Source organism: Corvus kubaryi, unplaced genomic scaffold (genome assembly GCF_017639235.1).
Source record: "Corvus kubaryi isolate FWS band 111438036 unplaced genomic scaffold, C.kubaryi_AGA036_p1.0 37383, whole genome shotgun sequence".
NCBI classification, from domain to species: Eukaryota; Metazoa; Chordata; class Aves; order Passeriformes; family Corvidae; genus Corvus; species Corvus kubaryi.
The window spans coordinates 1597007-1618867 of record NW_024581125.1 but is presented as its reverse complement, the minus strand read 5'-3'; the positions used below and the strand labels follow the sequence as shown (position 1 = coordinate 1618867).

General features: G+C 45.0%; 1 protein-coding gene and 1 long non-coding RNA gene across 5 annotated transcripts in view; one reads left to right on the top strand and one right to left on the bottom strand.

The window, feature by feature from the left end:
- The first annotated feature begins 1514 nt into the window (after positions 1-1514).
- The window catches only part of IQCA1 (IQ motif containing with AAA domain 1), a 91112-nt gene continuing 70765 nt past the window's right edge, over positions 1515-21861 (top strand). The window contains exons 1-5 of one of the 3 annotated variants that reach the window (XM_042035397.1): positions 1516-2021; positions 6241-6354; positions 8266-8451; positions 9145-9216; positions 21005-21189. In XM_042035397.1, coding sequence (XP_041891331.1) covers positions 1743-2021; positions 6241-6354; positions 8266-8451; positions 9145-9216; positions 21005-21189 — 836 coding nt within the window. In that variant the 5' untranslated portion in view covers positions 1516-1742. Of the gene's footprint in view, positions 2022-6240; positions 6355-8265; positions 8452-9144; positions 9217-21004; positions 21190-21861 lie in introns of all 3 variants that reach the window. The other 2 variants (XM_042035395.1, XM_042035396.1) reach the window with 2 other exon arrangements.
- LOC121668019 lies at positions 3589-21012 on the bottom strand. 2 transcript variants are annotated; one of them, XR_006017222.1, is made up of 7 exons: positions 20747-21012; positions 19336-19691; positions 18623-18857; positions 10511-10614; positions 8697-8820; positions 5533-8370; positions 3589-5391 (listed from the first exon to the last, which is right to left on the bottom strand). It is a non-coding gene; the product is annotated as an uncharacterized LOC121668019 (long non-coding RNA). The 2 variants fall into 2 exon arrangements; XR_006017223.1 differs by having other exon boundaries at positions 3589-5658; positions 7475-8370.

The window sequence follows — 21861 nt, the reverse complement described above, 5'->3', positions numbered from 1 at the left end:
AAAAAAAAAAAAAGGAAAGGGAAAGACCTGGGTGGGCTGCAGAAGCATTAGGAAAAGCAAGGCCAGCTGCATCCTGCAGCAAGCCAGGTCAGCTGAGGAGTGTAATACGCCCTTTAAAACGTTAATGGTGCAAATTCAATAGCAGGGTTTGGGTTGGTGGTGGTTTTGCTGGCTGCAGGGGGGAGGCCCACAGCCCTGTCACCATCCAGGACATACAGGACACCCCACACTCGGGGCACTCATGGGCTGGAGTTTGTCCTGTCCCACCCCACTCATCCCTCTTGCAGCACAAGCCTTGGATCACTCTGTCCTCCAGGACCGGGAACGATAAGATCAGCTCACAGAGCTCCAACATTTATTATCATGCACAAACAATGCTAACATCTGTCCAGCTTTCTGGTCAGGATAAATAAGCCAGCACTCCCTCAACGTGAGGTCTGCTCTGAAAGCTCATCTAACACCAGGCAGGGCCTTTTGCTGTTCTCATCCCTCTTTGGCAAGCTCTAGGAACAGCAACTTGGTGAAGCACATGGATGGGTCTACACTGCACCATTGAGGCCAATGGCCTTTATTCCTAGGATTAAGGAACAAGTCAGCTGTCCCTGTTCCCATAGCCACTGTTTTCCCCTCAGCATGACAACATGAATGAACTGGTTTTCTCCCAGCTCAGCCGAGTCTCAGTGCAGAAGGAATTTCTCAGCTCTGTTCCTAGAGAGGCATTTTCAAAGATTTTTAACGCTTATCACTGCCAAGAGGTTCCATCTGGCAAAGGAGAACAGGACCTAGAAGTGTCTTCACTGCCACAGGTGTTATTAACACCTTCCCATGACAAACCTGCTGTTTGAGCCCTTCTCTGAATAAAAACCTCATTGCTCGTTTCGTGCTCCTTTAGGTTGATTTCCCAGGATATTCTGGTCTGCTTTTCCCATGAAAAGCCACTGACAGCCAGTCCATGCTCCTATCGGAACTCCACCTATTCCTACCAAAACTATCAAGTGAGCAGGATTATCCTGGAAATGAAGGTGGCCTGAGGTGACATGTGACATGTTCCATGCCACATAATCCCATAGCCACCAGACCAGATATTTAGCAATTGCTTGGAGTGCAACAGGTGCTACCATAGAAATAAATTATTTTCCTCACTTCACATTTGAAATAGAGCCCACAGCTTCACTCCAGCATGGGCACCAGCCTCCCCCTTAACCTGCAGTTAACTCCAAGCAACCACTTCAGAAAGGCAGAACAGCACCACCAGCTTTAGAAACACGAATTGGTCCTTATCTCAAACATGCAGAGCCTCAAAAACTGGGGGAGTCCTTCCTCCAATGAAGGGCACTGGGGGGAGGCACCTTTCCTATTAAACCATCTTCTCAATTAGCAACAACTGAATAAAACTCCTGGCACTGTTGGGGGTTGTAACTTCAAACATTTGAAGGATGCTTCAAGCGTTTTAGAATGGAGCTGAAAAGCTTTTAAGCTTGTTTTAATAAAACAGCATTTGAAGATTCCTATTTTTAAAACAAACCCAGAACCTTCTGCTAATGGTTTTCAGAATACTTTGTAGTTAAAAATCTCCTTATAAATGTAATGGCTCACACTTGCTGTGTGAGAAATCCACACCCACAGAGCCCTGGCGTCGCTGTGTGCTAACTCTTGCTTTCATGTCAGGTTGACACAGTCTCCTCTTTCCAACCAGCACTTACGTCAAGCTGTGGGCAGACACGCAGAGGGAGCTGGACATCATGCTCCAGAGAGAAAGAGAGGAGTTCTTCCAGCCAGTGGAGGACCGTGAGAAGGTGATGAAGATGTTGGCCACTGCCTACATCCAATACCTGGAAATCTTCCGTAAGCTGGAGGAGGCCCACGACCACCTCATCCACCAGCAGAAGCGGGCGGCGGTTCGGCAAGTGCTGGATGGGGTCATTGGCCGCATCCTGGAGATCAAGAAAGAGATGGTGGCCCTGGAGAAGTCTGAGTGTCACCACATGGATGACATCCTGATGGATCTACAGCGTGTCCCGGTAGGGCGGCCTCGATGATGAGTTAATTCATAGGAAATTCATAGGGTTTTATTTGTAGGTGTTTTATTTGTAAGCCTGACATGCCAAACAAACCCAGCCCTTAGGGAGAGTCTGGTGCCTCTCTGGGGTCTGGCTCAAAGATGTCACCAGGAAACATCCAAATTTTTCACAGGCCACGGACGTGATCTTCCATGCAGCGGACAAGGAAAGGGTAACACGTAGTCTGAGGGTGATCACAAAAGATTTCAGGGCTTTGGGGCATTTAGTAAGGGATTCTGGGCTACAAGTTGTTTTCTCCTGACATTTCCAGTTGAAAGCAGCAATACTGAAAGAAACAGATGGCTCCCCAGCTGGTGTCACCACCATAAACTTGGGGGTTTTGAAAATGGAATGGCCTGTGGAGTGCCAGGAGTGCTGGCATCAGATGGCATTCACCTTTCTCAGCCAGGGAAGGGAGTCTTTGCCTGGGAACTAGTGGGGTTCACTGGCAGGGCTTTAAACTAGATATGATGGGGAGGGGAACGGTATCATGCTTGCCCTTGGCAAGCTGTGGGATAGTAGGAAAAATGAGAGGGACAGGATACTTGTGAGGGCTCTGTACAGGTGTCTCTGACTCAGCCACGCTGGAGCACACCTGCAGTCTTACAGAGATAAGCCAGGGGCTCCTGAGATAACAGAAAGCAACAGGAAAACATCAGAGATACGCCCTTGTAGCAAAAGGGACAGGTCAGGGGGTGATTCTGCCCCTCTCCTCAGCCCTGAGAGGCACATCTGGAGGGCTGTGTCCAGCTCTGAGCTCCTCAGGACAAGAAGCTCCTGGAGAGGGTCCAGTGGAGGCTGCAGAGGTGATGAAGGGACTGGAGCACCTCTGATGAGGAAAGGCTGAGGGAGCTGGGGCTCCTCAAGAGGAGACACAGCTGACAGGGAACCTCTGTAATGTGTGTAATTATGCAAAGTGGGGGTGCCAGAGCATGGACCAGGCTCTGCTCCACGGGGCTCAGCAGTGGGACACAAGAACAGGCAGAAACTGATGGTTCCACCTGGACAGAAGGCAGAACTTCTTCCCTGTGCAGTGACCGAACAGTGTCCAGAGAGGGTGTGGAGTCTCCCTCTCTGGGGATATTCCACAGCTGTCCAGACACAATCCTGTGCCCTGGGATGACCCTGCTGGGGCAGGGAGGTGGGACCAGATGACCTCACTGTGGTCCCTTCCAACCTGACCCATTCCATGATTCTGTATTACAACATGAATTTGTATTCATAGAATCCCAGGATGGTTTGGGGTGGAAAGGACCTTAAAGCCCATCCAGTCCCACCCCCTGCCACGGGCAGGGACCCCCTTCCACTATCCCAGGTTGCTCCAAGCCCTGGCCTGGGACACTTCCAGGGATCCAGGGGCAGCCACAGCTTCACTGGGCACCCTGTGCCAGGGCCTGCTCGCCCTCACAGGCAGGAATTTCTTCCCAATATCCAATCTAAACCTACTCTCTGTCAGTAGTAACTCAGACAGCTTTGCTGTTAAGTGTCAGGAGCTTGACTCTGCCAGATTTTAGTGTGGGGTGAGACAGAAAATGGGCCGCTGATATGTGAAGTACTGACCACTGCAGGCTGCCCTCCATGGCATGGTGAAATCAGCACCGTGAAGATGACAATGAGGCCAAGCGTGGAAGCTGTGCTTTAAAAGCCGAAGGAAAAATGAGCTGGCAAAGCTGGTTACTTCTCTCGCAGACAGCTCCATCTATTGTCACATTCAGGTACCGCTGCTTTGCTAAAACCAGCTGAAATTCCTGCTTTTTTCCAGGATCCCAGCTCCGAGATAAATTGCCTGATATCATTGTAGCATTATTGTGAGATTTGCAAACTGTGTTTCTGTCTGCCACTGCACATCTACAAATTTCGGATAGGAATTGCCAGGAATCTTCACCAGCCCTTTACCTTCAACATTAAGCACTATTTTAAACTATTTTAAACTGAGAGAGTATAAACACATCTCCGGAGAAAGTAATCCTTCAAATCCTATCTTGAAATCCTTAGCACTGCCGTTTTCATGACTCAGCAGTAAATCCATCTGCAGCAAAAAGTTGGCAAGTCTGAGAAGCCATGCCTGACACCTCCTCAAAAACAAGCATAAATTCAAATTCCTGCACCACACCTTGATTCTAAGAAGGCATTACATACCTACCTACCACAAAAGAAATCAATCACTGAAGAGATTTCAGGTTTTTTCAAAGAAAACATTTTCCATACTAGATAAGAATACAGATTTATGGGGTGTTCTTTTAAATAAAATATTTACATATTCTTGGTAACGGAACAGAATTAGCGGACGAGTAACTCCCCTTTCTCAAAGAATCTGCCCTGAAAGGATATCTCCAGTCATTCCTTTCTCTGTATTATCAGGGGCTAAAATCCTGCAGGACTGAAGGCAGAGAACACAACATTTTGTATCTTGTGTGATGATATTGCCTATTTTGTACTATGTCACTGCAAGGCCAAGCTTTCCTTTTTCTCCAGTTCTGTACCTCGTGGTTTTGTGCAGCTGCCTTCCAACATCCAGCCACTACATTTCCTGGGGTAATTGTGAAGGTTATTTGGATCCATAAATCCCATGGGGAGCTGGGAGTGGCTAAAAAGCTGCAAATTTGACTCAAGGTTAAATATCCCAAGCCTGACTTTCCAATGCGGGGCCCCAAAAAGAGATTAGGAAGAGAAGCAGGCTCCTCACCCCTTCCAGCCCTGGCACTGGGGCTTTGATCTCTTTTTTCCAGTCAGTAAAAATCAGAATCCAGAATCACTTGGAATTAAAGGCCAGATGAGACATCAGAGATACTCCCACACTGACTCATTTTGCTCCCTGGCAGCCTAAAAATCCTCTCATCCTACAGGAGGGTATCCAGACAAACCCTTTTTTATAATTCAAGATTTTAATTCACCCAGAGTGATTTGCACTCAAGAGTACAGCACAGAATCATTTCCATCAACTACCAAGGGTGCTGGAAGGTGCAAACAGGGAGTTTAGCATGACAAATACTCAGAAACTTTTATCAGACCAGACCTCTGCACTGATAAAATCATCAGGGGTGAACACAGCCCAACGTGGAAGCTTTCTGATGCTGCCATGGTAGGGATGTCCCTCAGCGTGCAGCTGAGGGAATGGGGAATGAAATCAGTGAGCTGGCAGTTCACAGGGGCTGTTCTCCTTGGCCACAGCCCTGCAGATTCTTGCTCCAGGAACTGGAAGGTCCCGAGCAGCACATTTACCGTGTGCCTGAGGCAGGGCAGAAATGGAGCTTGTTCCTTCCAGCCAGTGCTGTTCTCCTCCCTGTCCACTCCAGAGCTGGCACTGAGGCTCAAGGATCAGAAGGTCTCCCTGAGCAGGTGAAAGCACAGCAATTTCCACAGCAGACAGATCAGGGAGTAGTGAAAACAGGATTTTAGGGAACTTGGACCAGAAGACACATTCCCCACACGCACACACTCAAATTGCCAGTAATTATCCTTGAAGAGTTACCTGCAGTCTTCAGTACAAGGAACAGGTTGTGTCATCCCTTACAGCATCTTAACTTTTGGGGAGAGTTTTTTTGCCTTCCTCTCTGTGTCTTTTTTTGTTGTGGACTGAAATCCTGTAGGGGAATAACTGGGAGAAATGTAAATCAGTTACATCTTTTTAATTACAGAAATGAGTAAAGACAGGCACTTCCAGTCATGCCTGATTTTAAGAAGTGTCTGAAATGCCACAGTCAAAGGCAGGCAGTTTGTCTACAGCTCAAAATACCTATTAAAAACCTTAGAACTGTGTTTTGGTTCCTTATAATGGTTAAAAAATGGCAAGAGAACAGATCTATTTTTCATGTTGATTAAAACAAGAAGTGGGATGATCACACAACCAAAGGTATTCAGCTCAGTGGAAATCATGTTTAAATTTCTGGCAACCCTGCCAAATATTTTAGCAATTTGATAATATAATTGAGCCATTATAGGAAGAAAGATTTCTGGGCTCACATGGTTCACAAACTGGGTTGATTTATTTGTTTTTGTTGAATTAGGCCTAAAGTAATTGAAAAGTAACAGCAGCTGTTACAAAGGTCAAATTCCCCAATACTCAAAAATTTTTCAACAACCTCTGTCCTTATTTTGTTGCTTTGTAAAGGTATTCAGTTAATCAGTAATGTGACTTAAATGCAATCCTAAAAAGCATCTCATGCCTTTCTTCCTCTAGGAAGACATAGACATACCCATCCCAAAGTATTTCATTAAAGAAAACCTGAGCATCCTGCAGGACAGGGAGAAATTCCTGGATGAGATTTTGCTGAATGCTGGTTTGCTAGAACAGGTAAATGTACCCCACACCTACGTGTCATGTTTGATTCGTTCAGTTTACTGCCCCACGTGTCTGAACACATGAGCCACTGAAGTGAGAAGCACTTCTACAGCAGCGAGGAAGTAGAAGTGTGCTTACAGATAAGGCACAGGCAGAAAGTAACCTTAGATTTCCCTGTCAAACAATATCCAGTCACATCTCGAGTCTGGGTAACACTGAAATGATTCTACTCTGCTTTCTGTGTGTCAGAGTGTCAGAAAGAGCAGCACTGTGGCCAAGTTAATGCTTTATTTGTCTAACTAACCCTCACCATGTAATTAGTCCTACTGAAACCAAGCTCTCCTGGCCCAGGATTCCTCACTGGAGCAGCCAGAACTCAAGAGTTCAGGTCAGCAGCACTGTTGGCATTCACTTGTTTATAACCTCTGAACAATGAGTGCAGTTTCTCTCGTGCAGCTACAGAGCTGCAGCTGCTGGGAGGAGCAGAAACTGAGTTTTGGCAGAGCAAAAGTCATTACAGACAAGTACACGAGAGCCCCAGTGAAGGCTGCTCTGGATTTGATATACTTCTGACCTTTTGGGAGTGGCATGTTGCCTCCAAGCAGGCACTGCTGACCCCTGGAAGTAAACAACTGCGCCTGCATGTCTGGGTAACTTGGATTCATAGATGTTGTAGCCATAAGAGACAGTCCTGATGGCCCACAGTGCTGCCCTGAATTCTCCAGCAGTGATTGTGCCTGTTGATCCCACGAAAGAACAGAGGGAAAGTCCCCAGGGATGGAAACAGCCCCAGGCAGAGTGCAGACACAGAGCACTGCTAGATGCTTTGTTGGGCAGCTGCAGTCCTCCCTGCTCCTCCACAGGACAGCTCCGGGTGAGTTCTCTGCTCTTCTACTCGCCTGACCTTGCTCTGGGGAGATCCTGTTTCAGCAGTTTGTCCTGGAGCCTTTTTGCTTCCCAGAGTTCTGCTCTTGCTGCTTTCCAGCATGGCGTCCATGAGGTTGTCTAGTGAGCAGCCAGCTCAGCCAGAGCACCAGGCCGCCACAGGGAGCCAGAGATTCAATAAATAGCAATAAAATCACCTCACCCAGTGTAAATCCAATGTCCTGTGCTGCACTTCCAGCTCACTCACCCCTGGGATTGCTGCAGGGTTGTCAGCACTTCTGCACCTTGTCCTCTCAGGAAATCCTGGCTGCTGTGTAACCAACTGGAATTCTCCAGTGTCCGTGGCAGTGCTGTTAGGAGCAGTCCAACATAAATCAAAACCAGTGGAGTTTATGTCAGGAATCTGCTCTGCACATCATTTGTGTAATTCTGTTCCGGAAATCTATGTCATTCTGTCCTAGAAAGCCCTGCTGAAGTTAAGTGCCACACAATATAAATATAATAATTAAATATGAGCTGCCTCCAGTTGGGAGGTGAACATCAAGAAAGGACACTAATTCAGCTTTTCCAAGGGGAGCATGAGGGTTCTCAGGAGTGAGATGGGGGAGTTCCTTCCTTCACTTGCACTGTTCTGATCCATTTTCCCCCTCTGACTCAGAACAGCCCCTCCTTCCCTTTTCATCAAAAGAACTGCGATCCCAGCAGCACATCCAGAAACCCTCCCTTCAGAAAAGGAAAGGAAAACATTCCACAGCCTAAGAAATTCTCCTTTTAGTAGGACAAAGCCTCATGGTTGTGTCTTTTTGCTCAAATGGATCAAGTTCAGCAGGACTCTGTGAGCCACTGTGACTTGCCAGCAAGGCAGGTTTTCCTCATCACACATCAACAGGAGTCTCTGCTGTTTGTTTCCTACAATATTTTCATCTTAGGACCTTTCTACGAGTTGATTCATTGTTTCATTTTCTAACTGAGGCAGGCAGTTAACCAAACATTAACTTTCCTTTGTTCATCCCTTTTTTTTTGGCTGTGCTGTTGAAGGAACCTGTCACGGCCATGACACTTGAAGAAGGCATTAAAGTGGTCCAGGTGGCAGAACGGGCTCGCCAAGGCCGTGCTCGAGCAGCATTCATGAAGAGAATTTACCTTGAAGAGAAAAGACAAAGTCAAAAAGAGGCTCAAGAGATGGGTAAAAATCCAGATGATGCTGCCACTTGCATTCAAAAGGTGAGTTTCTGATGTGGCAACAATTCTGGCAAAGCCAAATGACAGTGTTTTGGTCAGGAGAGCAGCTGCAGACAGAAAGACGGCTCACAGGATAGGAAGCATTCTGAAATGATATATCCTTTTTAGGGTGTCCAGCAAGGTGAAATACATCATTTAAACCACTTTTAAAAATGAGACAGGACCCTAGATGTGAGATCAATGAAACCAGTCGTGCACTGGCAATGCAGGATGACTTTAAAACTTACATGTTGTTTCCCCATTCTGGTTTTTACGACCTCAGTTGCTCTTTCTGGCATCCCCTTGGAATTCAGTGCATCTCTGAATTCATGCCTTTTTCTGTGATCTCCAGGGGAAGAGTTCATTCCGTATCTAGAAAAAAGGACAGAGGTCAGTGCTAAATTCCACAAGAAGTCCTTACATATGAATAATTCCTAAATCATATGTCTAAACTTCATGAAGCAGTGACAGTTTTTAGAAGCCACCCAGAGCAGTGTGAGGGGATAAAAAACCTCAGAATTTGTTTAAAAACAAAAAAAAAAAATTTAAAAAGCAGATGGCAAGCTGTTAAAAAGCAATAGTTTCAATGGTATATTGTGCCTTTCCTTCCTCTATTTGTTTTTTCCTGTGTCTGCCCCAGAAAAGGAAGCTGTACCAGGGCCCATTTATCTCATTAGAGTTTTGTTTACAATCCAGGTTTGGCGTGGGTACCGCCAGCGCAAGGAAACAGAGAAACTGAGAGAGGAGGAAATGGTGTTTCTGGGCATGGTAAGTGGGGCTGTGCCTAGAGAACACAAAATGCCACACTCTTGTTTGTTCTTCAGACTTTTAGAATTCAACCCAAGAGGAGAAAATAATTTCTACGATTCCTCCTATCTTAAAAGGAGTCTCCAAGGAACACAGAACTCAGCTGAAATGATAAATGGCCCGGGAGTAGCACAATTTGTCTTCTGCTGAATGGGTTTGTGCTGTCTGTACACTCTCCAATGTGTGTGGCAGATGTGGAAACTGGCTGTGGAGGATTTGCCCTGGGTCCCAGGGAATTTGACCTAGGCGTGATCAGCAAGTTTTATTAATCAGCTTTTCAGTCATGATTTCGAGACTGGGGAGCTGCCTTGTGTCTGGAGTAGAATTCATGGAGGTTGGAAAAGCCCTCTAAAATCACCAAGTCCAACCATCAATGCAGCAATGTCAAGCCCACCCCTAACCCATGTCCCCTAGTGCCACATCCACACATTTTTTGTAAGCTTCCAGGGATGGTGAGTCCACCACTTCCCTGGGTAGCCTGGCTGAATGCTTGACAGCCCTTCCAGTGGGCTAAAATAAGTCATTTTTCCTAATATTCAATTCAATTAAAGAAGCAAAATCCTCTTCTCCCACCCCTTTGCAAACCACTGCCTATGCATGTCAAGAGCAGGGAAGAGAAACCTAAGAACTGGCATAATAATCCATCAATATTTCCCTAAGTCCATCTAAAAATAATCAAAATCTTCCTCACCCCCTACTGCAGAGGCATAGGGAAGTGAACAGCTGCCCATGATCAGTTAAATTGCACGGGGGTGAAAGGAAGAAACTAAAGCACCCCTTCCAGAAGGAATCTGTTCTTCCCACCCCCTTCCTCGCAGCAAATACCCAAAAAATAGTAACTTCTTTACTGTTGACATTTTTTTTTGCCCTCCTCCAAGTCTTTGGAGGCACTAGCAGGTGTCAAGCCTCACCCAGCTCCAGCAGCACAGCCCTTGTACCAAGCCCTAGTAAAGTTCTGGTACAGCAGCAGCACATCACAGAAACATTCAGCACTGCTCTGCCTTTGTTAAGTTTATTTCTGCTTCCATGTTCTACAGTTCTGAAGTGATTAATTTATAAACTAATAATTTAATTTTGATTTAAAGGAGGCTTTCTGCTTTTCCCAGGCAGTTTGGGTGATTTTCTTGCCCAGCAATGGAATTGCCCTTTGCTATTTTATAGGGTTCTGAAAACTGATTGTGCCTAAAGAATACATCTCACATTAGTTAAAAATAACATTCATACTTTACTTTTAGGAAGGAAAATGTACATTTACCTAAGCTTTGCCTTGTTAAATCCAGGTAACACCTTATGGATTACTGCCTTTAGTATCTGCTGGTCTGTAACAGCTGAACAGAGCCTTGGGTGCCAGTTCTGCCCCTGTTTAAGACAGAATTCCCAGATTTTAACTAGTGCAGACTTAAATACTTGGGAGGTACTGAAAATGAGTTAGAAATGCCACCTTTTGCAAAACAAGGGATTGTTTCCTGTCAAATCCCATGACGTTTCTGTCGAGTCCTCAGGAAGGAAATCCAAATCTGGCGTCAGTTATTTGAGGGTTCACAGCCAAGCCCTCATTTCATGGTGGCCCAGTGTGGGAGGAACTGGGAACTAGGATGTGAACATCCTGGTTTATGGGGAGCATAATGTAATCTATGTGATCAGAGGGATGAAGGGAATTAAAACCAAACACATCGAGTGCATTCAGTTCCTGACCTCCATTTAAAAGCAAGAGAATTGATGTTTGCTCCTGTGCACTCTGACTCACTGCTCTTCATCAAGTTTATAATCAAAGCATGTGGGGGAAAAAATTGGTAACTCTAAATAAAATTTTTAAAAATCTGTTCATCTTTCCAGGGTTTTTATATTCCCTTTCCCTTTCCATGCTGCATTCCCTTCCCTGGTCTCCAAAGGAAGCAGACATTGGTTCCCACTGATAGATAGGCAGGGAGCTCCAAAGGTCAAGTCCCTTTGATGTATGATCACGTCAGCCCTCTAAAAAATGACCACAGATCTTCATGTGTAAATATGTTGAATTTGCTTTTCTAATGCTGCACGACTTAGATAAATTAGAAGACCCAACCATCCATTACTCCAAGTCCATCCCAAAGGAGACTCGACTTTTGTTGCAATAAATATAATTTCTCTCATAATCAGGGCTTTTTTTAAAAAAAATGTCTGTGTTACTTTCAGACAAAGACTGCTTTGCACAAAGAGCTCATCCATTCAAAGTTCTGTGTAGAAGATTTCTGGAAAAATTCAATTGTGTTGGCCTAAAAAATAGGAAAATAGGTGTCAAACCCAGGAATTGTCCAGTCTTTTGCTTAATTCAGCATTATTTTCTTTACTCTCCACTTACTTCAGAAAAAATTTATGTATCTTTTCTGGAATTCAATTCTATTTCATCTTTTGCTTGGTGATGGAGAACAAGCCTGTGTTCCAGAGATTTTTCTTGACTCAAAAGTAAAGCCTCATTATTATTATTATTAAGTTTTTTGTTATTATTATTTATTATTATTTATTAAAGCCTAATTGCAGAAGCAGCATGATTCCCTCAGCACACGTTCTCCAAAGCCCCGATAAGTCACACTTTGCAGTCCCAGTTTAATTTGTGAAGAGAAGCAATCCTCCTAAGAGCACATATATCTTGATAACTGTATCCTGAGCTGCTTCCTGATCTTCCTCACATCCCTGCCACGGGGCTGTTTGCTGCCAGCTCCAGCACGACCGCCAGAACCACTGCTCCAGGCACAGGCTTGTGTTCAAACCACACTGATATGGCAAGAAAATACACCGAGTTAAACACACACTGATGTGTCTGAGCCAACCTGCATTTCCTGCTCTGTTTTACCACCTCAGCTCCATTTAACACACCAGCTTTGTAAGCTGCTCTGTTCTTCTGGCATTTATAGATTCCCTGTCACTAAAAACCCCACCTGGAGGTTCTGATGTTGAGTTTTGCTGCAGAGGTCGGTGTAGCTGGGTGTGTGACCTGGCTTTTGGCAACTGCTTTGTCTCAGGGGAGCGCGGAACAGCCCGAGCCTGGTCCTGGATCCACCCTCAGCACTCTCCCTCACAGACTCTCCTGCAGGAAGCTGTACTTACAATCTCAGAGCACAGGCTACTGGAAAGAGGAAAGGCTGCGTTTAACACGAAACATTAGGATAAACAGTTTGCCATCAGACTGATTTATCAGAGTAGGAGGATGTAGGGGACTGGAGGAACAGTTGGCTTAAAGCATCTAGGTGGGAAGAACATGAAGCCCCAGGCCAAGGGCACCTGGCCTGTCACAGGGATAGTGTGGCCAGCAGAACCAGAGAGGGGATTTCTCCCCTGTGCTGGGCACTGGTGAGGCTGCACCAAGTGCTGTGTCCAGTTCGACCTTCTTCTTCTCAAAATATTCTGGAGGCCAGACCAAGAAATTCCAGTCAATGCCTTGCTAAGTGCTCTGTTGTGTCTGGAGAAGTTCAAGTTTGCCAAGTGCCTTTATTTTGTCAGAATGTTCCAAAGTTGGCAAGGAAAAGTTGTTACTGAACCTCCTGAGGATTTTGTTGTTTCTGCACCACCCAGAGTAAATCAAACCACCTTCCCTAAACCTGCTGAGCAGGAATTAGAGGGGTCCAGGAAAAAAGAATACAGAAAGGCAAGTCCCTCTCTCCACCTGCACTGCTCTGATACATTTTTCCCCAAGCCTCCTCTCCCTGGGCTGGGCTGACTCAGAAAAGCCCCTCCTTCCAATTTTCATCAGAAGAACTGCAATTCCAGCAGTTCTACATCCAGAAACCCATCTTTTCAGAAAAGTAAACATTCCATAGCTTAAGGAATTCTCCTTTTAGTAGGACAAAGCCTTTTATGTCTTTTTTTCCAAATGGATACAGTTCAGCAGGATGCATGAGCCCTATGGAGCCACTGTGGTTCCCACTGGAGCATCAGCTTTTCCTCCTCACACATCACCACACCAGATTCAGCTTCTCCTAAAGGTGCTCAGAAAAACACATCTCCCAGAATATCAGACTTCCAAGATATTGCAAGAACAAGTTTAGGGTCTCACAGGTACAGCTGTGGATTTACACTTACACAGCTCTATCCTGAAATTCCAGCCATTCCCCAAGAGGTAGTGGTGCAATACCTGCTGTTCTATGATTCTCTTACATTGTATTTCCACCATCCTTCCTTCCTCTATATCCAAGGCCACCTTGGATGGGGTTTGGAGCAACCTGGCATAGTGGAAGATTCCACCCCCTGGCAGGAGTGAGATGAGCTTTATGGACACTTCCAACCCAAACCATTCCTTGGTTCCACGATCCTTTTCACATTAAAGGATCTGTGTGGTGTTAAATAAAAAGCTGTTCTCTCCTTTTTACCTCTTTTAAACACAGCCTCATTTAGGCATGTTGTCTCAGTTAATGCTTTATTTATATCTGGGAAAACAGCCTGCCAAACATTCCTCCTTCTCTGAATTCCTGATAAATATAATTCATTTTACCCAGTCAGAAAAAAAAAAATAAAAATCAGCATTACCCAGAATAGCTTTCTGTGTAAACATTATGGACTATGGCTAAATAAATATTATACAGGGTTTAACAAACTACAAACTCCATCAAGTGAAATTTAAAATATTTCATCAGCTCTTGAAAGTGGGCAGCTATTAGCAGTGCCGCAGATCAGGCCTGGTTTTGCCAAGCTTAAGATTAAAATGACTTTTGCTTGCCTGGATGTCAGCACAGAGTTCTCTGTTATTTCACATCTCAGCAGCGATAACTAATCTGTCCTGTTTTCAACAGAAATTTTAAGCCTGCTTATTTTTGAAACAGAAGGACTCTGGGAAGCAAGAAGCATGCTAAATAACGTGGTTTTCGTTGGCTGCAGTCATACTAACAATGAAATCACTGCCTTTCAGAGCCCAAAACATGCTTGCCGTGTTTAGTACAAGTTTAACAGCGTGCCCAGGTATCGTACCAGAAATAAACATAACCAAAATTACATCAGCTCATCTGGCCCTGAATGTAAACCTTTTGTCCACTTCAAATTTTCTTTTATCTTCCTAAAAGGTGTTGCATGTAAACGTATTTCTAAAGATATAAATCTCTAAACCAACCATTTTCAGTATTTCTTGAACAAGGCCTCCTGCTACAAATGCTTTGTTGGAATGCATATGACAATTATTTTAATTGGCAAAGCCATTGGAGTGAGTCAGAGAGTAGGGAAGCTTTAATGAATGCAATATATTTTGCTTACTTGTTCCTTTTTTTTTTTTTTTGTGTGCCTAATTTAGGAATTCAGACATATAATTGATGTGGCTATCACCATTTAATGGTGGAACCTCTATTAATACAATTTTCATTTGGGGGGTTGGAACTGGATGGGATTTAAGGTGCTTCCAACCCAAACCATTCCATGACTTTATGATTCACAAGATAAGAGACCTCTTTAAAATCTGTTCTTCCCTCAGCCTGACAAATTACACTGAGGAAATAAAGCAAGGCTGCAGCTCAATCCTACAGCAAACTTTTATATGTAGTCTGGATCATGGTTTAAAATTCAATAGAATTGTATCATAAAATCACGGAATTATTTGGGTTGGAAGAGACGTTAAAGATGATCTCATTCCACCCCTTGCCATGGGCAGGGACCTTCCACCTGAAGAATAATAGTTGTAAGTAAAGAACAGGACCCCAGTTGCTCTGACAGTAAATTCTTTTCGTCTACATGCCTGTGTAATCTGAATGTATAAAAAAAACATTTCATTTTCACCACTGGCGAAAATAAGTGACTAGTACAACTATTTACTTTAAAAATATTTGGAAAGAAAGCTTCTCCCCCAGAGAAGCAAACTGCAAACCTACTGAAAAAAATGCCACATAACCGGTCCATCTTTTGAAATCCTATAATTACGGGCAATCCTGGCTGTGGCAGAACATTTCCTGGAGCCCCATAAAACCATGGAGCATGTGCTTCAGCTCTGCTGTTCCAGGCCTACGACAAGAAGCTGTCCTAAATTAAGTACCCAGTAATAAAAGCTGCAGTAAATCTACCTCTCAGGCATAATAGGGACGTTAGCCTTGCGACGTGGAGTGAAATGAAATGTATTTATTTCACTGCCACGAAGGCTCTTTCCCTCGTAAGCGCAGCTGTAATGGAACAATTGAGGAGCAGTTAGTTCCACAGCAGGGCCTCCTCCTCCTCCTCCTCCTCCTCCTCTGTGAGGAAGAGCAGCCCTGAGCGTGCTCAGCCAGCCTGCACACCTCCAAGTGCTTCATAATGAACAACAAAGGCTGGGGAGCTGACTCAGCACCGAGGCAGGGCTTTCCAGCCAGGAAAGGGATCTGAGCAATCCAAGTCCCAGGCTGGGAAGGGAAAACGGACACAGTTTTGTGGAATCATGGAGTGCTTTGGGTTGAAACGGGCTTAAAGCTCATCCAATTCCACCCCTGCCATGGGCAGGGACACCTTCCACTGTCCCAGGCTGCTCCAAGTTCTGTCCAACCTGGCCTGGGGACACTGCCAGGGATCCAGGAGCAGCCACAGCTTTTCTGGGCACCCTGTGCCAGGGCCTGCCCACCCTCACAGGGAAGAATTCCTTCCTGGTATCTAAACTAAATTTCCCTTCTTTCAGTTTGAAGCCATTCCCCCTTGTCCTGTCACTCCAGGCCCTCTCCAGCTCGCTTGTATTCCCTTCAGACACTGGAAGGGGCTCTGAGGTTTCCACACAACCTTCTCTTCTCCAGGCTGAACATCCCCAACTCCCTCACCCTGTCTCCAGTCCCCTTATCACCCACACGGTCCCTCATCCCACTGACTTACCTGGGAGGTGTAGGGAATGTCTTCTCCCTTCTACTGGCTCATCTTCCCCTTCCCTAAAACCTGAATTCTTTTGGGGAACGAGAGAAGAGCAGAAGAATCTCATCAGCACGCTCATGACTGATGAGTTGGAATAAAATTCTCTTTTAGACAAATGTCCATTTTGCCTTATTAATTTAAACAAGGATTTTAAAGACAAAGCCCATCAAACATTAGATAAGCCTTTTAAGTTAATGGACCATGTAGTCCTATTTTCCCACAAACTCAGGAATCTTCATATTATGTCCTATTTTTACAGCAACATCAATTATTAATATGTATACTTTTGCTGACAGAGGACCACACTCAAAATGTGAGTTTCGTTATCCAGTTCTGGGTCATTAACTGTGAAAAGCTTGTAAATATAATGGTTTATTCACATGGGAAGCCTTCATTAAGATGCATTATTCTACAACTGATGTGGCAGCACTGCATTATCAAGTTCACTGTCTCCATCTAATATTTGTAATTTGTTTCTAAATGAGTTGCTGTTTGTAGGGCGAGTTAACAAATTTGAATTTCACATGGACAGAGAAATTTCTTAAAGATGGGAAAATGCTTCTTCCCCCAAGGAAAAGCTATTTATTAGCATCTTCCTGGAGAATGCCTCCCTTTGATTCAGAAGCAGGAACATTAGAGGCGCCGAGAGAAGGGATGTTAGAAATAAATTGGCTTTTGTCTTCCTTACATGCACATTAGAGGGCTATGGAAGCACACTCAGGATAACTTCAGAGCTCCACAACAGCCATGTGGACACATGGAAAGCTCTCCCATGATACTGCAAGGAGGCACAGGTCCAAGACTGGCCAGTAGGGAAGCATTCCTGCTGGAGCTGTTGGAATTCATCCTCTCTCTTAGCACTCTCCTGCCATTTCACTTCCTATTCCCTCCTGCATCTTCAGATGGCCAAAGCTTTTTTAGACCTATTTTCTTCTGAGTTCTGCTCGTTGACAAGAGAACAGAACCTCTAGCAGGGCTGTTGGAGAGATTCTGTCTCCTTCTGAAGGCCCAAGAGCACCTGAAGGTGAACACACGGCCCCAGGTTGTGCAGTTGGCTCCTCATTCCTGAGACCAGGTCAGGAATGTGTTAAACTCGGAAGCTGGTGAGGTTTAGGGGGACACACACTTCTGCAATTAGGTCAAGAACACTGTGGACAAAATAAAACAAGTTTAACAGAGTGGCTTTCTTCAGCTGCAAAGCAGGAAGGTATCACCCATGCTATTCATCGCTTACTTTCTTTTTTTCAAGTGTTTTAATAGTCTAGAACATTTTATATCATCATTTACTCGACAAAAGACAGGCATTTTCTATGAAAATCCTTGACAAATGGTAGAGAGCTGATAGCTAAAACAGTGGTACGATTCCATCCTCTGGACATCTTTTTACATCTCCTTCAGCAGCTCCCACTGCCCCAGTGTCTATTTTGAGGTTATATTGCTAAATTCCCTTCCATAGTTAGTTTTGTCTAGTTCATCTTCTTATTCCCTCCCTACTTTATCAATTGATTCACTTCCTTGAGCATCCACACACTTGGATCAGTTCTTATAGTCCAAGGAAGCTGCTTTTAAGACAGTCCCCATTTCACCTTTTAGCCCAAGCACACCTAAGTTCTTCTGATGTCTCCTCATCCTTGTTTTTCTCAAGTCCACTCATTTTTTGTTGACATAACTGCATTGATTTCAAAGTCACAGAATGGAAAGTCAAGCCAGCTGTACATTCACCTGTGCTGTTTTATTTAAAAATCAAATGACTGTGGCACGATGCCCTCGCTGCCAGTCAGTGCTTTACTCCTCCTCCTCCTCTCCCAGAACAGGAGCCAGCCTTACGTTCCTGACACGTGCTGGCCTCCTGCTCTCCCCTCATAAACAGGGCACGCTGTGTATGTTCCACATTAGCCAGCCCTGAGTCCTTCAGGCCTCATTTATCACAGCCAGCTGTGCTCTCCATTTCATGCTCCCCTCGCCCATCGCAGCTGGAGTGTGTTACTGCCAAACAAGAAACCAGGAGGATTGGGGGGAAAGTGGAGAATATACAGCCTTAGCAACTTGCCCTGTTCTCTTTCATGCTTTTCTTTGGAGAAATACTGAAGGTGAATGGCTGAAGTCTTGTTCTAGAATTAATTCTCGTTTTTCTTGTAGTAAAACAGACTCTGGAAATTTAAAAAAAAAACCGAAGGGTAAATACAACAGAGCTTCTTCTCATAAGCTCTTCTGCAGGTTTCTGTCTGTACTTCAGCCTCAGTGCTGAGTACAGCTCATAAACTCCTATCAGCAGATGTATTGATAACTGAATGGTGCTCAGACAGGGAGCTGCACAAATATTTACTCAGGGCTCGGCTGGGTTTTGCCAGCCAGAACATGTCCCATGGCCTTGTTGTTATCAGCATCTGAGCCAGCTGGTTCAGAGCTCCCTGGACTGAGTCCACAGCAGCTCCACGACTCTGGGCTCAAGTGTAGATATGGGCTGTAGCAGGTCACTTTTTGAGACACGAATTTCCTATTGCTGAACTCACACTGGCACCTTCTTGCCAGTTCAAACAGCTCTTACCTCATCTGGCTTTGGGACTGGTGAAAGGGAGGCAGTGAGAGAAGCTGGTCATCCAAGGCTCCCTCAAGATGCAGTGGAGAGCAACTCAGAGGAGCTGGAAAGGTTCTGGGATGGCAAGGAGGAGCTCTGCTGCCTGTGGTCTGGTCCCATTGTCCAGCACTTCCCTTGCTGCGGCACTGGCCCTCAGCTGCTCCTGGGCTGGCTGATTCACCTTGTTACAGTGGGAAATGAGTAACTTGAAGAGGGGGGAGGAGAGGAAAAGACAAAAGGGATTATTTTCTGCTTTTTAGGGAGCTGAACTGGTTCACTGCAGGGTCAGCTGAGTGCCAGAGGCTGAGTAGGAGAAGGGAGGGATCATGCATCCAGCAGTTCAGGTGGAGCGGGAGCTGACCCTTCCCAGCCCCAATAAACTGCTCACCTGGGGACATTTCACCTTTAAATGTTCAGCCTCTCTCCCTCAGCCCCAGACCAGCCTCCCTAAAGCTGCAGGTATCCCCATGCCCATCTGATGGGAATTTCTCAGGAAAGCAGTCCCCTGAGGACTGCTGTAGGGAGACAAAGAGAGGCGTTGTTTCTGGACCTCCACTTTCCAAACCAGCCCCCAAGAGAGCAGCATCACATCTGGCTCCGTCCTGGGCTTCATTTAACATCAGCAAGGCAGACAATGGTGAAATACAAATAAACACTGATAATAGTAGCTGTGTTGTACTTACAAATAGGTACTGGTGAGGGGGAAGATTGGAAACACTTGACTCCCCTGGAAACTGGGAATTGAGCAAAGGTAACATCTCAGGGTAAGAGGCAGCACTTGGGTCACACTTTCAGGAAGGGAACATGTGCAGGCACCTTTCAAAACCACACTGCTGCTCTTATTTCCTCCTGAATATTTTCTCCCTGGTGGCCTTGACCGATTCCTGTAGCACAGTGCAAGTCACACATCCCAGATGCAGGGGAGGCAGTAAATTGCTTTCCTGAACGGGGCTTCTGTGCTTGCTCTGGACACTGTGGGATCCCTCTGGGTGCTCACTGAAACCAAATTTGCTTGGCACTTGTCAGTGATTTTTGGAACCTGGTGGAAGCACGGAAAAACAGGGAATAACAGATCTTAAATATGAGCTGGCCAAAGCTTTGACAGAGCTTTTTGTCTTTGTGGGAGGCCTCTGGAACTGGGACTTGGAGTACAGTAGAAAATACATCACCAGAGCAAAAAGAATGCGTTACTGAATTAGTCTGAGATGGGCCAATTAAGGACAATTTCTGTATGCTCTGAAGTTGAAAGGCCAGAGCAAAATTATGTTGGTTTTTTTCCATGCCAACCAGCAGCTTCTGTTCACATATGCTGCCACCTATATGTCAGTCACTAACTTTGAAAAGTAATAAAAATCATACTACAAAACCAGATTGACATGTTTTCTTTTCCCTTCTTAAATTTGCCATATGCCATCAGACAATGTGATTAATAATTTCCAAGTATGTGAAAAAACCAATTGTTCTAGAATTAAAAAAACCCAAGCCTAAAACCACAAATCTAGTTCACAGGTTAATTTTTAAAATCAGATTTTTCTCTACACTTGCAAGGTAGCAGTAGCTCACAAAACACTGGGAACATCTTAACTTTATCAATGATTGCAAGCTGAAAAATGCAAAGTTTCAGCCCACCCACACAGATGGGTTTTTTCATGCTTCTGTATTTGAATACCAGAAAGACTTTCATTTTTCTCCCTCAAACTACACGTGCAAAATCAATCACCGAGCAGAAATCATTCTAAGACTTGAAACTGGCTGAGAAGCCCTTCTTGCCAAGGTTATCAAATCATGGGAAACTTGGGGAGCTGTGATTTTTATTATAGTGTTTGGGGGGGTTGTTTATTCCTCTTTTGTTGTTGTTGTTGTTTCTCAAGGGAAGTTGATTTCCTACAGGAGTCTGACCAGCTGCAACAAAATACCAGGAAACCACTGAGCAAGCAGTGCATATAAAAATTTCAGTGCACAAATTAAAAACAATACTGGCTAATTAAAAAGCACCAATGGGAAGTCCAGACATTTGAAAATTCAATTAAAAATTTCTCTGGCACCCTTCTGACATGGATAAAGCTGGCATTTGCAGAACAGCAGCTTTCTCACCTGTCTCATTGAGATGCCGGGATCCCACGCTGCAAAGGTTGTTTTTGTACATTGCAATGTTGTTAATTAATGCTGAAATACCAACAATAGACCATTGTGTGCATCCAGGCACTTTTTATGAGCACAGGGTTGTTTTTTTTTTCCTGGCTTCCTGCAAGTAAATGAAGGCTTAAGCTCGGATTCACTGTCACCCTGGCATTCCAGTAAGTATTAAGTTTCTTTTCATTCATACCTTTTATTTTCTCCTCTTGTTTTCAGAGCCTGCCTCCTGACTTGGAGGCAATGAGCAGTTTGCAGATAGGTGCTGGGAAGGCAAATGTCCTTCAAGGTGAAGTCCAGGAGAGAGAGGAGCCATCCTTCAGGCAAGAGCTGAGACAAACAGAGGGGTCCCACATCAAGGAAACCCTCCAGGACCAGATCAGCCAGTGCTTCATCGAGTGCCGGTGAGCAAGAGAAACACCCCTTAAAAAGTCCATTTTCCCCAAAGAGCCTGATTTTGAGTTCCTACAAACTGCAGAATCCATCTTTAAGGTAGTGATGCCAGTCCCAGAGGAGGAGTTAGTTCTGCACCAGCTGCAAAGCCAAAATCCTGAGCTGGAGGATTCCTGACTGGGGAGACCAGAGCAGGCATCGCTGCTGGCAGGGGTCAGAAGTGCTCCTTCAGTCACTGGCTGTGGATCAGGTCCACAAACATTGGAGTGGGACACCTTCACTTTGCACATTACCTTGGGCTCAGTCTTTGGAATTACAGGCAGCACACTCTAAACTTCAGGAACAGTGACTTTTCTCCCTGTCTGAACACATCAGGTTTAAGAGAGGGAACTCACTCTTCCACGAGATGGAAGCTCCATTATTTGCCATAGCAAATCACATCACGTCACTGGGACTGCCATCCAGGTGCCTGCTGCTGGTATTATCCAGCAGCCCACATGAATCTGAAGCACTTTTGTACTTGAGGCCTGACCTTGGAGCCACTCCTCCAAATGTAGCTTTCCTCGAGCAGTGCTGCTGATCTCAGGGAAACTTCACGTCTCAGTAGAGTTAAGCACATACTTACACAGTCTTAAACCAGGTTCTGACACCTCTGCATCTCCCACGAAGTTTACTTCAGCCAA